General features: G+C 52.9%; 5 protein-coding genes across 5 annotated transcripts; 3 read left to right on the forward strand and 2 right to left on the reverse strand. All coding sequences in view use genetic code 12, as the record gives it.

Annotated features, from left to right (window-relative positions):
- Positions 1-279: 279 nt before the first annotated feature.
- On the forward strand, positions 280-2202 carry DIURU_001452 (uncharacterized protein; the record flags this gene model as incomplete). The annotated part of the gene is made up of 1 exon (XM_034153997.1): positions 280-2202. The coding sequence occupies one exon, from the start codon at positions 280-282 to the stop codon at positions 2200-2202; it is 1923 nt and encodes a 640-aa protein (XP_034013809.1).
- A 3978-nt stretch (positions 2203-6180) lies between these two features.
- Positions 6181-6921, reverse strand: DIURU_001453 (uncharacterized protein; the record flags this gene model as incomplete). The annotated part of the gene is made up of 1 exon (XM_034153998.1): positions 6181-6921. One exon carries the CDS (start codon positions 6919-6921, stop codon positions 6181-6183), a length of 741 nt encoding a protein of 246 aa, XP_034013810.1.
- Positions 6922-7444: 523 nt separating this feature from the next.
- Positions 7445-8752, forward strand: ASH2 (Ash2p; the record flags this gene model as incomplete). The annotated part of the gene is made up of 1 exon (XM_034153999.1): positions 7445-8752. One exon carries the CDS (start codon positions 7445-7447, stop codon positions 8750-8752), a length of 1308 nt encoding a protein of 435 aa, XP_034013811.1.
- A 351-nt stretch (positions 8753-9103) lies between these two features.
- Positions 9104-9829, reverse strand: DIURU_001455 (uncharacterized protein; the record flags this gene model as incomplete). Its single annotated transcript, XM_034154000.1, has 1 exon — positions 9104-9829. The coding sequence occupies one exon, from the start codon at positions 9827-9829 to the stop codon at positions 9104-9106; it is 726 nt and encodes a 241-aa protein (XP_034013812.1).
- A 515-nt stretch (positions 9830-10344) lies between these two features.
- Positions 10345-13335, forward strand: PFK1 (6-phosphofructokinase subunit alpha; the record flags this gene model as incomplete). The annotated part of the gene is made up of 1 exon (XM_034154001.1): positions 10345-13335. The coding sequence occupies one exon, from the start codon at positions 10345-10347 to the stop codon at positions 13333-13335; it is 2991 nt and encodes a 996-aa protein (XP_034013813.1).
- Between the last annotated feature and the right edge of the window lie 1076 nt (positions 13336-14411).

Here is a 14411-nt window from a genome sequence, read left to right on the forward strand (position 1 = left end):
GGGGAGGGGCGTGACGAGTCACGTGGCCCCCTCACCTGAGGTCGACAAAGCCCCATTAGTGAAGCCATCCTCACGTACTCACACCATAGTAGTAGAACCCATAGTATGGCCTGTTTGCAGCCCGGGGATTGCGCAACTCCGGAGGTCTTGGCGCCTGAGGGGGGCTTATAGCTCACGCCCAATACGTCTTTGACACCCGTATATTAACCTACGGTGCGCCCGTGCCGTTATCCTGCCCTGTTTCCCTACTTCTATTGATACCCTTCCCACTGCCTTCCCATGACGACGTTCCTCACCCCGCATTTCAGCCGCCGGGTGCTGTTTCTGAACGTCCACCCCGAGCTCGACGACCCCGGGTGTGGGCCCATATACAACTTGCCGGCGCCGCTGCTGAGGCCGCCGGCGCAGCCGATGACGATGGTCAACCTGGGGATCGAGTTCAACCAGCGGATGTTCGACAAACTGCTGCCGTTCGCTCCCAAGCTGCCCCCGCTGGCGGCGACGGGCCACGTGCTCTCGCTGAGGCGCAAGCGGCTTAAGCTTCCCGACCCACCGAATAAGCTGATCTTGAAGAATAAAGTGAGCCCGGAACAGTTATTGATTAACGAAACGACGATTAACTTCCACGGCGACTTGGATGAACTAGCGCTGTTCACCGCGGCCAATATCGATAATGTCGCGAGTTCGAGTATGAACGGTGCCAATGGCGACGGGGTCACGGCTCCACCGAGACGTAAGCTGTATGCCGAAATGACCGACGAAGAGTTGATGCAATTAGACCCCCAGTACGCTCAGAAACTGGTCAACGTGTCCCAGTATAAGTTTGACTCTAAACTGGGGTTCTATGCCGGTACCTCCAAGACCAATGCGGATCCGGCCTACCCGACGGCCAAATATGCCCTGCTGGGAGTCGATAACTATAAGCTGGTGCTGCTCACGGTGAAACACAATGGCTACGAACAGTGTACCACTAACCGCACCATCCTCGCCTATATCTCGGGCCGCCGCCACCTGTGGAACGGGCTCGACTGGATGCTTAGTTACAACCAACCCGTCACTGACCTGGAGATTTTCCTCACTCACGGCGACTATTTGGTGGTGGCAGCTCTAATTCCGCAACGGTTTATTACTGACCACGCTAAGCTTAATAAGCGTAACCGCCTCGAAGAAGTGCTTCACGATAAGGGGAACCAGATCCTCGAACACTTACTCACGCTGCCGTTACTCTCTCAACACGATTTACGCCTCAAAATTACCGTGGAACTTATCATGGACAACGTCATCGCCGATACCCCTACTGTCCGCAATAAGAAGCCCCAGGGCAACAAGTACGCCTTGGGCAACTTGTACCGCCAGTACCACCCCAACATGTTGGTCATGGGCACTAAACTGGCCAATTTTAACTTCAAATACCCCACTCAACGGAAACAGCTGGCACGTGACGAGTACTTGGTGAAACTCACCAGTTACGTGATGAAGTACTCGGTGGTACCCGTACTCTTAGTGGGACCATCTACTAAGTGGCACAACGCGCTGGCCTACGAGAAACGGCGGGCCCTGACGCTGTTGAAATTTGCTGGCGATAGTCGGGGCCGCCTGACTCACCGGGAAATGATCCCCGAAACGTCATCGCGGTCGCTGCTGATTGCTCTGCTGGACCTGGTGCTCTCGGCAGTGCTGTTTACGGGGCTGGACCTCGTCAAGGAGAAACTGCTTCCCGAACAAGTGGACCAGCTCTGGCACCTGAACTCACCCAACCGGTTTGCCGATGCCCTTGCTTTAGTATCTGACCGAGCCTGGGACGATGCCCACGGCTACTTGACGGCTGTGTCCTCAAAAGGCGAGAGCAGCTTACCCATAGATCTGCGCATCCACCAGATCTATAGGTCGCAAACTACCAGTGGCTACGTCATGGGCGGCACTCCCATCGGCACCAGCCAGCTGCCGTCTCACCTGAGGGAACTGGGCGTCGGCGGCTCCGTCAATGGTGGTGGTTGCGAAGTGTATAAGGTGAAGCTGATGCTCGCCGCTGACCCACCTAAACCAAAGAAGACGAAACCGGCACTGTTCCTGGTGCCGCTGACGACGATCACCCCTGCGGAGATGAAGAAACGGTCGAACCTGATGACGCTGGCGTCGTCGCTGCTGGAGAAGGAGAAGAAGCTGACCTCGATCTGGAAGAAGCTCGGCCTCAAGAAGTAGCCCTCAAGCAAACCACGCTAACCGCATACTTGCATGCATGTACTCACAGAGATTTTTACCGACAGAGATTACCCGACAGCAATAACATTAGGCATAAAGCACCCCCATGTAGTACGCACTCTATACAGACAGCCACAGTTTCCCCCACATTCCAACATTTTTCACCCACGGGACACAAAGTTATTATTGTGGCCAGCCGTTAATTTTTCAGCAACCACGGAAGGTGCAAATAATAGGCGCTTTTGGATGGCGATGGCATCGTATCATTGGCTCATTCTGTGCAACGTACTCAATTACATTCTGTGGTGCGGGAGCACAAACCCACCCCACTGACAATGCCCAGAGTATGTGGTTTGTCCGCGTTTAGTGTCGTTAGTAATGAGCTCAGCACGACGGGTGGTATGCTGACGGCTCTGCCCACTGACGCTTGTCGGCTAGTGCGGGGTTTAATTGGCGACACCCGAAGCAAGAAAGCCAAGCCCATCGTCGTCAGGTGGCTGGTAAACAAAGACGAGGCGGACCACAGAACCATTCCCACGCAATAAAAACAACACAAACTCATCATTTTTTTTATTTCTCGTCTATTAGTCAAGACATGCCTATTTGTAATTGTCCAAAGCCGAAAGACAACGAGCTATTGCACCACGGCAGCGATTGGATGACATCAGAATCGGGAAAGTGGGGACGGGGGGAATGCTGCTGGAAGTTTGGGTTTATGGCGATGACGTCAGCCTACGCCAGCCGTGTCGGCATTGGTAGAGGACAGTGAGAAGGTTACACTGGCACCGTATCTTCCCCTCAATCAGGCTCTAAGGTTACGGTAAGAAGCGGGGGGTGAGTAGGGTAGTTGGTGACGACGGCGACAACAATAGCCGAGCGCTCGATGCTTAGGTACCATCGGCTGCCACCACCCTGAGTACGGGGTGCTCGGAAGGTAGAGTCGAGGGAACAAGCGCTGTCGGCAGAAAAATAGAATGGCGCAACGGTTCCACAGAACCACGGCGAAGAATGCGAGCGGTAAAGTGGTCATCGCAATCACGCAAGGAAGGGTGGGCGGTGGGTGGAGTTCTGTGTCACCCTATCCAATTGTCGTGTTTGTCACATGAATTACCCATTACTACAATTCCCAGTTATCCCCAGGATGTTGGGTAGAATTTCCTTTCTAATGGCATTGCCACAATCATATGGGCGCCAATTTTAGTAATGTCATTAACGGCGACGTCGCCTCGCGTCTTGAGTCGGGGGCCACAAAACCCCTGGGAGTCGTTTGTGGGAAGATAACGCAGAACAGATGCTAGTGCCAGGCACATCAGGGATTGTGGAACCATGAACCCGCGTGTAGTGGCCTCGCGGCGGCGCGGCTAAGTTTAAATCTATTGTCGCAACCGGGACTAGTAGAGAAACTATTGCCGAAGCCAAGGCACACCCGCCGAGGGCTGCTTACGCCCTGCGAGCCCGTCGGCGACTCTGCCCGTGGCTGCGGGTCTGATTTGTGCGATTTTTTTCTCTGTCTGGGGAGAGAATACGAGTAGGCACCACTTAAGGTTCGGAACGTCACGTTTGTCGAAAGTCCAACATTTTACTAGCCACCGACTGTGACACTCTCCGATACCCAAATTGAAGCTCTCATGAAACAAATCACTTCATCCATGCACTTTTTTTAGCTCTTTTTGCGTGGTTATCAGCACTTAGGCCACCGTGATTTCCCCGGTTTGGCACCGCCTTGCCGTTGGCTATTGTTCGGCGCGGGATAATTTGCGTTATTGTTGTCCGGCAACATCTTCCCGAAAGATGAGCCACGGTGACGTGGGGGCAGCGCAGCCGCGGCGGTCTCCTTGGCAACGAACAGCCAACATGATGTGATCGAGCAGATGATGGTGAGGTGACAGGTCATTCACTCGCCGCCGATAGACTATTTTTTACTTCGGTAGTGAAAATCCCCCACAGCCGGGAGTCTGCAGACACTTGGCGCAAACCCGGCGGTGTCGAAATTAATTAACCTTGGACCAATCGCTCGTTAGCTTGTAGGAGACCGCCAAAAACAAAGCCGCGGAATGGGGGGTAAAAACCACAATGGGGCCATGCCAATGGATATACCCCCCCGCTGCACGGTGGCTCGAGATCGGCGCCATCTTCTACGGCGACAACATTGGGGCGGTTGAGGGAATGTCTACCCGAACGGTGCTTGCCGACGATCTCATCGAAGAAGAGCAAATATTCCCCAGGGAAGAAAAGTAAACTTTAGGGGCTTTCTTTGTGGTCGTAAGTCTTCTGGTTCTGTACCCTTGAAGGAGGTAACAATACCACCAAAGCGGGCCTTATTGCCGTGATCGGAGGCCATCTTCACGTTGGTATCTTGGAGATCCGGTGCATATAGTCATACGATTCTCGAGCAGGCTGTAAGTCGCCAAATTGCCACGTTTGTCTGGCTTCCCGATTGTCAGGCGAATGTACAGCGGGTACTTTAATTATTTAAATTATTTTTTTCCAAATCTCACGTTTAGCTTTTCCGACAAAGATGTCACCCGTCCCCAGCCCGTCGCTGCCAACCAGTCGGGAGACGGACAAAGACAAAAATGTCGACGAGATTATCGCCAGTAAAAATCGAATGATCATTGCTTGGACTATTTCAGGTTGGGGTCATTGTCTCAATCGTATTATTGTCGTGGCCGTCGACGTACCCAGATTGGCCGCCCACATTCCCGCCCGGCGGTTCCATGCTGGCTAAACCATCATTCTAGAATCATGCACTCTACGGATCGAGGTGCCCACGAGATTGATGCCTCGCCGAGCGCTGCTTGGGAAACATAGGAAGGATCGGTGATCGTCACAGCGAGGCTTTGGTGCTGATTGCGACCTCGAACGGGCGAGGCTGGAGGTGTACCTTCAGGGGTAGAGAGTTTCTGTTGGTGGCAGGGATCCCCCAGGAGCAGCAGCAGCCCTGCGGGCCTCGCGTAACCGCTAATAAATTATGGGAAATAGCCGGGGACATCGCATGCTTGCTGCTCGCCACCGCCAGCACCTTCCGCTCCTTGCCCTGACGACGATACTCTAAATGCAGTCACAGCACCATCAAATCTCCTACGCTTTACTGGCTTAAGACTTATGAGAATCCATATTGACAATAGCCGTGGGTATTGGCGTATTCTCGATGTAGTGGGTCAAAAGGGGTAAGAGTTTCGCGATGACCAAGAATATTTTTTTCAGTGTCGGTGGCAGAGGGTATTTTCAATTGATAATTCAGCTTTGTGGCCCGGGACACAATGCTTCGTTTTTTATGCACAAAAATATTTTTCTTCGGCCCGGTACGTAATCGCAGTTTCTTTCCTAAATTTCTCTCCCGGGGCTGGGTCGAGCATGGCGTGCGCAGACACAAACTCCCCATAGCGGCGCCCGCTGGCTTTTGCCAGGGGTGGTGATCCATGGCGGCGCTAGGCCCCGATTCGATAGCCGGGCCGCTGCAACAATATCTGCCCAAGGCAAAGGCCACAGATCCCGGCGTACTCTCTTTACCGCGAAAAAAAAAAAAACATCAGTGCCGCAACTGAACGCGATCACATCAAGGTGTCTGAAATTTGGGGAAAACAACATAACCCCCTCTTGTAGTCAGCCAATTTCTCGCATCATCTGCCCTTCGATGTAACCGCAATGTCGGGGATATCGTTAGATGTCCGATGTCGACAGGGCGAGCCGTGCCTCGATTCCTCGATGGTTCCGCGAGCTGCGTTTTGTGGACATTTATTTTAGTAGGGGAATTTCATCTTAAACCCTTTATGATGTGTGATCTAGCGCCGGGGTCTGACGACTTTTGTTGGCGCTCCCCTCAGTGGCGGTAAGCCTCACTGTCAGTTTCAGGCGGGGGGTTCGGGGACATACGGGAGGATCTTATTGTCCTCTTGTGGGGAGATAATAAAATGCGTGGCTATTTCACGTCTACACAGCTAATAGGGGCGGTAGCCTCGTTTCTAGAACGATCTCCTACCACACGCCCCACTTGCGGTTGGCGGCAGCGAGCTGGTGGGTGGCCCGCCCCGTGTCCCGCAACCGGGCGCTGGCCTTAACCAACACTTTGCCGTCGGCCAGCTCGATCGTCAGCTGGAGATTGATCACTTTGGTGCCGTCCTTCACCTCGGTGTCTGGCTGAGGCTCCGTCTTGACCACGAGGAACTGGTTGGCTCTGGTGGGGGCCTTGTAGCTAATCTCTAAGTGCTCGACCATAAAATCGTCTTTGAGCGACGACGACGTATTGTGGTTAAGCAGGGCGTTACGCTTAAACGTCTCGTTGAGGAGGGTAGCAAGTACCCCGCCGTGGACGAGAAACGGGTAACCGGTTAAACGGTAGCCACAGTGGACGATGGTTACCCCTTGGTCGGTCTTGACGTTTTGGAAGATCGCCGGCTTAATCAAGATCCCCCCGGGTTTAGCCAACGTAGTATTGGTAATCGAAGGAGCCTGGTACTCTTTTTGAGCTCTGACGGTGGCTGGTTGCCCGTCCAACGGGTTGTGGTCCAAGTTCTCCCACAGTGAGAGGCGGTACCACTGGTGGGCCTGGCGCGGGTGGTTCAACTGTTCGTAGATGGGCAAATGCTTCAATTTGTACTCGAGCTGGCGGGGCAAGAGCTCGGTGTTCGCTGTGTGGTTCTCGTCGATGAACGTGGCCCGCTCGTATAGGTCGTATACGCTTTCGTTGTACCCTACCAAACAGCCGAGGGCGAACATGATCGCGGTCGCTTTCCACGGCACCCATCCCTTCTGGGGACGTACGGGGAGATGAGCGAAAGGGGAGTCCTCAGCAGCCCGGGTTCGGGCGTGGCGGACGAATACCCGCCAGGGCAGACGACTGAACATGGAGTGCGCGTGAAACTGGGTCTCGCTGTTGCATGACTATATACAACTAGTATGTGTGCTGCAAATGGCAAATTGTCACAACTGTGTAACATACTTGTTTTAGAGCTTTATTGATTGAAGTTCAAAACTAAATTTCAAACACATATACTACTGTCTTCGTCGTTGTAGCAAGGAGTCATTATATACTAGAGTGCGCGTGGGGTTGCCAGCGGCCATTTGTATTAAATCAAGATGGAATAAATGCAATGAGTTTTCCATTTGAATTTCAATTTTTATTCGACATCGCTTGAAGGCATATCTCAATTATCGACTGAAATGACTTAGGCTGTAATATTCAGTGGTTGAGTAGCCAACCTTGATTCATCAACAATCGCACGCGGCGCGTTACCCTACGATGGACCATAGCTACGGCACCCGGCTGAAGGACCGGGTCAAAGAGGAAGAGGCTCGTGCCCGTTCTCAAGCGAAGCAAAAGGCGGCTAACGTCAAGGTGGTACCCCGGCTTCGTCCGATAGCCTACGATGTCAGCGACATCGACCACTCGGCCCCGCTCGAGCTAATCGCCGCCCTGGAGGTAAACGGAGAGCAATTCTATTTCACGGGGGAACTGGTGCCGCTAAATCGTCGTGGTTTCAAGTACAAGCCGTGTCGGGCTCAGCCAAACTTCAAAGCCAACATATACGCCACCACCGAAGTGGAGCCGGCCCAGGCGCGATTCAGCTACTCCGACAGAGCTCAAGCAATGCAATTGAACGCGTCGGCGACCCAGTGTACCGTGGACGAAGGCTGGCGGCTGGTACGGGCCAACGTCGGAATCAGAGAGGGCACCTACTACTTTGAGTTTAATATTGTGCGAGCTAATCGGGGTCAAGGACACGTCCGGGTGGGTATTGCTCGGAAAGAAGCTAATCTTGAAGCTCCCGTGGGGTTTGATGGCTACAGTTATGGTATCCGTGATGTTAGTGGTGAGCTTATGACACTACTGCGACCTCAAGGCCAATTAGTGGAGGAAGGGTTTGGTGATGGCGACGTGATTGGCTTCTTGGTGGAGTTCCCATCATTACAGGATCATCGCCAGGCAGTGGACCAGTTTATTCAATCGGTGGGCGGTAAAGCACTGCTGAATAAGCGCCGTAAGAAGGGACCGGAAACTTCAGGGTTCACCGAATTCGGCAATATTGTCCGTGACCAAGTGCCGATAAAGTTCAAAAACGAGTTATACTTTGAACAGTTTGAGTATACTGCCAGCGATCTGATGAACCATTTGCTTAACCCAGTGACGGTGTTTGGGGAGAAGGCTGTGATTGAACAGGAGCTCCAGCTGCGACTCCTGTCTAACCTTCCGAGAATTGCTGGGTCAAAGATTACCATATTCAAAAACGGTACTGCGGTGGGTGAACCATTGGAAAACGTCTACAGTTTCTTACCTACATCAGTGGAGAACGACCAGGTGGGGTATAACGCGGTGCAAGCGCAGAATAATAATTATAGAAACACTGACGACGGCACGCTTGGATACTACCCGATGGCACTGTGTTTCAAAGGCGGGGTGGTGGAATTGAATGCTGGTCCTGACTTCCAGTACCCTGTGGAAGGGGCGCGACCGTTAAGTGAACGGTTTGACGACCAAGTGATTAGTGAGTGGTACTGGGACCTCGTCGATGAAGTTGAGGCCGAGTACTTGGACAGTTTCTTTGAGTGATTGGAAGTGGTGTACATTTCTATGAGAGCCTAGAGAAGACTTCCGTCATTATGTATTATTACCTTTCCGTTGAAAATCTCGATTATTTGACAGTTTGATATCAGAAGATTTCTCCTGCACTTCCGTTGAGTCAGTTCCGAAGACGGCGATACGTTTTGAATACACTGACCCTGTGTGGGGAGAATATATTGACCACATAGCAACAGTCCTTCACTCGCCCACACTTAATAAGTAAACAATTGAGATAAACAATAGTATTGGTGAATTGATTACTCTCTCATAATAATTAGCCACTCCATTAGATTCGAAGAATTGTTTCAATGCATTAATCTTTCTCAAATGATCTTCCTCTCATTCAGTTTCGGTGGGGGCGAATGCGTCGGGGCGGCCGATCTTCTTCGAGTCGATACCGGGGTGTTGGCGTTGATAGGGGACAAAACACGTCTTATGAAACGCACCGTCGTCCGTCAAATAACCCACTGTCACCCAATCGTGACACTGTTTACACAGAAGAAGCAACCCCAGATCGACGTAGCGGTCAGCAAGCCACCCTTTAAGCTCAGCAAGCGCTCGCTGACTCATATACACCTGGTCGTTGTGGATCTCAAGCCAGCCGGTATCCACAAGTCGCCGGATAAAGAAGTCGGCGTCTTCGAGAGTAAGTGCCATTTCATCCTTGGCTTTACGTCTAGCGTTATTTAAGCCAATGGAAAACCTAGAGTTGTCAGCTTCGACAATATCATCGATTAAGTGTTTAATACACTCAAGTTCAGCGGGAGTAAACGACGTGGCTTGGCGAGCAATGGCGTCGTTGACGAAATTGATGAATATATAGTTCAATTCGGCGGTGACTTCATCGATTTTGCGTTCGATTTTGAAGCCGTGTTCGCCAATTCGAGAATTGATCTCGGTGACGACATCGTCAACATCGAGACTCGAGGAACTGTCGAGGTGGGCAAGCACTCGTTTCGCTTGCGATTGCGATAGCAGCTGAACCAGGCGGAGATAGGCAAAAAACGCTCGGTGGGTATCGGTATAGGTGACCTCGGGCGGCGGCGATGGCGTCTCCAAGGACATAATTTGGGATGTTGGTTATCTATGGGCCCCTCATCCCGATCTAGTGATGGGCGTCACGTGACATTGACGAGGATCGACAGGGTTCAACTAAGGGGCATAGCGGACAACTTAAATGCCAAAAGAGGTAGATGATAGCAAGTGTTTTTGAAAGTAATTGAGGGTGGCAGAAGAAAGCCTTACTCCAAGTTTCAGGACAAGAACCACCGGGTAAATGGAGAATTAGTAAAGTGCTTCTCTTTGTGGTATAGCCTAATTGCGGGGTGTACTCAAAATCATCAATTGATCAAACCTTCCCTTAAGTAACAATAACACATTCGATAGACTACAACACCACTTGCCAATTCCTTCTCTTCAGCATCCTGCTGCTCGTTCCAGGGGTGTCCGCGTTCGGCCCACACTCACCCAGTGCGCCCTCGAGGTCACCTCATAAAAACAGACGATTTGTTTCCAGCTTAGCCATCACCAATTACCCATTTGATTCCCTTCTCAATTGACAAGCTTTCACTACTTCAATAATGTCAGTGTCCCTTTCGTACGCGCTGATTGTGGTGACCAACGAGAAGAAGTTGGAGGAGCTCTACCACTTCTACACCCGCCTCGGGTTCCGCTTGACGAAGCTGTACTCGAAAGCAGGGTTGCTGACCCACCCGGCCCCTGAAGAAGGTAAGCTGACATTGATTGGCATTGCCCTGGACCTGATTCGGGAGTTGTGGTTGGAGCTGTTCCCGCTTCAAGATACTGATGCCGCCACGGGGAAAATCAAGCCGTGGCAGGAGATGTCGGTGTACCAAGGCGACGTGCTGGAAGCGCTTGGCGTGGCCTCGGTGCTCAAATTGAGATTGCTGCTGTTGGAGACCCCGGAGGAGTTGGTGCTGAAACACCAGTTTTACTTCTTTACTACCAACTTAGACCAAGTGCAATCGATTTTAGAACGTCCCTTTGTTGATGACCACACTATTTATGCTGAAGACCCCGTGGGTACCGAGCTTATATTCTCCACTAAACCCACGCCCACCTCGCAATTGCTGTTTTCCGACCCCGAACTGTATTTAGACCACCGCAAACAGGAGATCATGCAAAGACAGACTCGCCGGGGGCTGACGGTGGGGTTAGCTCCCGTACGCTCAGAGTTGGAACGGCGCAAACCGCGGAGAAAGATCGCGGTGATGACGCTGGGGGGTGACGCTCCGGGGATGAATCCCGCGGTGAGAGCCGTGGTGCGCCTGGGGATCTACTATGGTTGTGACGTGTTTGCCATCTGTGAAGGCTACAGTGGTATGGTCAAAGGTGGCGACTATATCAAGCAGATGACGTGGAGCGATGTCCGTGGCTTACTTCATAAGGGCGGGACTGCTATTGGTACCGCTCGTTGTAAGGAGTTCAGAGAACGTGAAGGGAGACTTGAAGGTGCCTTCAATTTAATATCCCACGGCATCGATGGCCTCATCGTCATTGGTGGTGACGGGCTGTTGACTGGTGCCGACGCCTTGAGACAAGAATGGCCGTCGTTGGTGGCTGAGCTTGAGTCCAAGGGACGCATCGACAAGGCCACCGCCGAACGCAACCAGACTTTAACCATTGCCGGGCTTGTGGGGCTGATTGACAACGACATGGCCATGACCGACCTGACGATCGGGGCGCTGTCAGCGCTCGCCCGGATCTGCGAATTGGTGGACTATATCGATGCCACCGCCCAGCTGCACTCGCGGGCGTTTGTGGTGGAAGTGATGGGCCGTCACTGTGGCTGGTTGGGGCTCATGCTGGGCATTGCCTGTGGTGCTGACTATATCTTTATCCCTGAACACCCTCCTAGCGCCAAGACGTGGAAGAAGGAGCTTATGGACATCTGTAAGCGTCACCGGGAAAAGGGTAGACGTAAGACTACCGTCATTGTGTCTGAAGGGGCCATTGACGATGAATTAAACCCTATCAGTTCCGAAACCGTCAAAGAGGTGCTTGTCGAGCTTGGCTTGGACACCAGAATCACCAAGTTGGGCCACGTGCAACGTGGTGGTGCTGCTGACGCCCATGACCGGCTTATGGCTACCTTACAAGGGGTGGAAGCGGTTAAAGCCGTGCTTAATCTGACCCCCGACACGCCACTGCCGATGATCTCGATGAAAGACGCCACCATCAGTTGCAAGCCGTTGATGCAAGCGGTAGAACAAACGAAGCAGGTGGCCAAATACATCGAAGCCAAGCAGTTTGACAAGGCGATGAGTCTCCGCGAGCTGGGGTTCTCCGATGCGCTCAAGGCGTTCTGCGATATCAGTCACGGCGACGACGGCTCGCAGTTGTTACCGGAAGACCAGCGGTTGAACATTGGTATCATCCACGTCGGGGCGCCGCTGGCGGGTCTCAACGCCGCTACTCGGGCGGCGGCGCTTGTGTGCTTAGCTAAGGGCCACCGGCTCTACGCCATCTACGGTGGGTTCCTGGGTCTTATCGATAACGGCAAAGTGAAGCAACTTGAGTGGTTGGACGTTGAGGAATGGCACAACCAGGGGGGGTCGGAAATCGGTACCAACCGGCTGTTGCCGCTGCTTGACTACGGTAAAGTGGCCTACTACTTCCAAAAGTACAAGTTTGACGGGCTTATGATCCTCGGTGGGTTTGAGGCGTTCACATCGTTGCACCAATTGCACTCTAAGCGGAAAGACTACCCGATCTTCCTGATGCCGATGGTGGTGGTCCCCGCCACCATTTCCAATAACGTCCCCGGTACTGAATACTCGATGGGGCTGAACACGTGTTTGGACGAGTTGGTGCGGTACTGTGATGCCGTCAACCAGCTGGCGTCGGCGCTGAGACGGCGGGTGTTTGTTGTTGAAGTGATGGGGGGCCACTCTGGTTACGTGGCGCTGTACTGTGGGCTTGTCACCGGCGCTCTTGCCATCTATACTCCTGAAGAACGTGTCAGCTTACACACTCTCGAGGAGGACATCCAGTTGTTGACCCAGCTGTTCGCTGACGACCGCGGTGAGGACAACAACGGGAAGTTGATCATCCGTAACGAACAAGCGTCCACAGTATACACCACCGACCTTGTGGCTGATATCATTAGAGAGCAAGCCAAGGGCCGGTTCGAGACGCGGACGGCGATCCCGGGGTACGTGCAACAAGGGTACACGCCGCTGCCGTTGGACCGGATCTACGCCGTCAAGCTTGCCACCCACGGTCTTGGATACATCACCTCCGAAGCCGCCAAAGGCGATATTACTATTGGCGACGAAGCGCCCTGCCGCGCCAAAGTGGTGGGGATTGTCCGCAGCAAAAACGTGTTGCTGCTGATTGACGAGGTGTGGAACAACGACGCCAATGTGGCGTTGCGGAAGGGGAAGACCGTTCACTGGCTGCAGATCAATAAGGTGCTGGACATGTTGAGCGGGCGGTTGCTTTTGCGCCAGCATAAGGAGGTGGAGATGAACCGCGCCGTCCGCCACGCGTACGAGGTTGAAGTCCATGAGTACCAACAAGAGGCCCTGGCCACCACCAAAGTGAAATAACCATCATAGGAATAATCTAACGAAGCTCAGTCTGCTCTCTGCCATCTCTGCTATCTCTCTGTACTGCTGGGTCCGTGGGCGATGACATCATTGCCTGGGAGGCTTAAACCACGGGACGTCACCATAGTGCATCCACCAGAGCGGCGTCCCGGGTAGACTGCTTCCGAAGGGCTCCCGGGCACCGTAAATCTGTTGTTGCCCGGTTACGTCGATCACGTCGTAAATTATTTAGTGACCACAGAGGTGATGAAGATCAAGTCATAGCCGTTGGAAATAGAAGGGAGACATTCTCTGAAATGCAGATGATACATCGAGAGAATGAGATCATCTGATGAGTAAGTAGATCTCTATCCATTCAATGTGGTCTAGTGTAGCCATTATACCCGAGCTGGGGGTCATTGTTGTGGCAATTGGCGGAGTTCCGGGTCGACATCGAGATGGGCTCATTTTGAGTGAAAACAGGTGGTTTTTTTAGGACGAGACAATGGCGAAGAGGCTTTGGTCAGAAATAAAAACAATGGCAATGAGGCACCCCTGGGACGGGGGGAGGTGGGTGTGCCGGCTAGACGATTTAAAACGCGTGCGGCCACCGGAAGAGGAAGTCTAACGCGGGAGGTGCTCCACTGGCAGAAAACAGCGGCCCGCACTACATGGAGTATGTTTAGCCACCAAATAATAGTAGACGGTGGCCAGGGGAGGAGCAAATAGCCGAGGGAAAAAAAACTACGTGGCTCGCCGGCGATCAGGAACCACTACATCAGTGCATCAGTACTGTCTCAGCAAGCTTTTCTTTTCTGATTACTCTTCGCGGTCTCTCTACTGTGTCGGCGGAAACTGGCGATGGAGCCGAAGTGTCGGAGACACTAAATAACGATGAGGACAGTGCGGGGGAAACCGGCACCCGCGAACCGGTGGGCAGAGGAGTAGGTTGGAGAGGGAGAGGGAGAGAGGAGTATAGATAGTTGCTGGTGGATCATCTTGGTGGTGGGTGGAATTGGAGGTGGGGCGGTGCTCGCTAACGGGTACTGTTTTCGTCGACTGGCGTCTACCCCCACCCCCCACCTATAGGTCCCCCC

Source organism: Diutina rugosa (assembly GCF_008704595.1).
Source record: "Diutina rugosa strain CBS 613 chromosome Unknown scaffold25_size169986, whole genome shotgun sequence".
Lineage (NCBI taxonomy): Eukaryota > Fungi > Ascomycota > Pichiomycetes > Serinales > Debaryomycetaceae > Diutina > Diutina rugosa.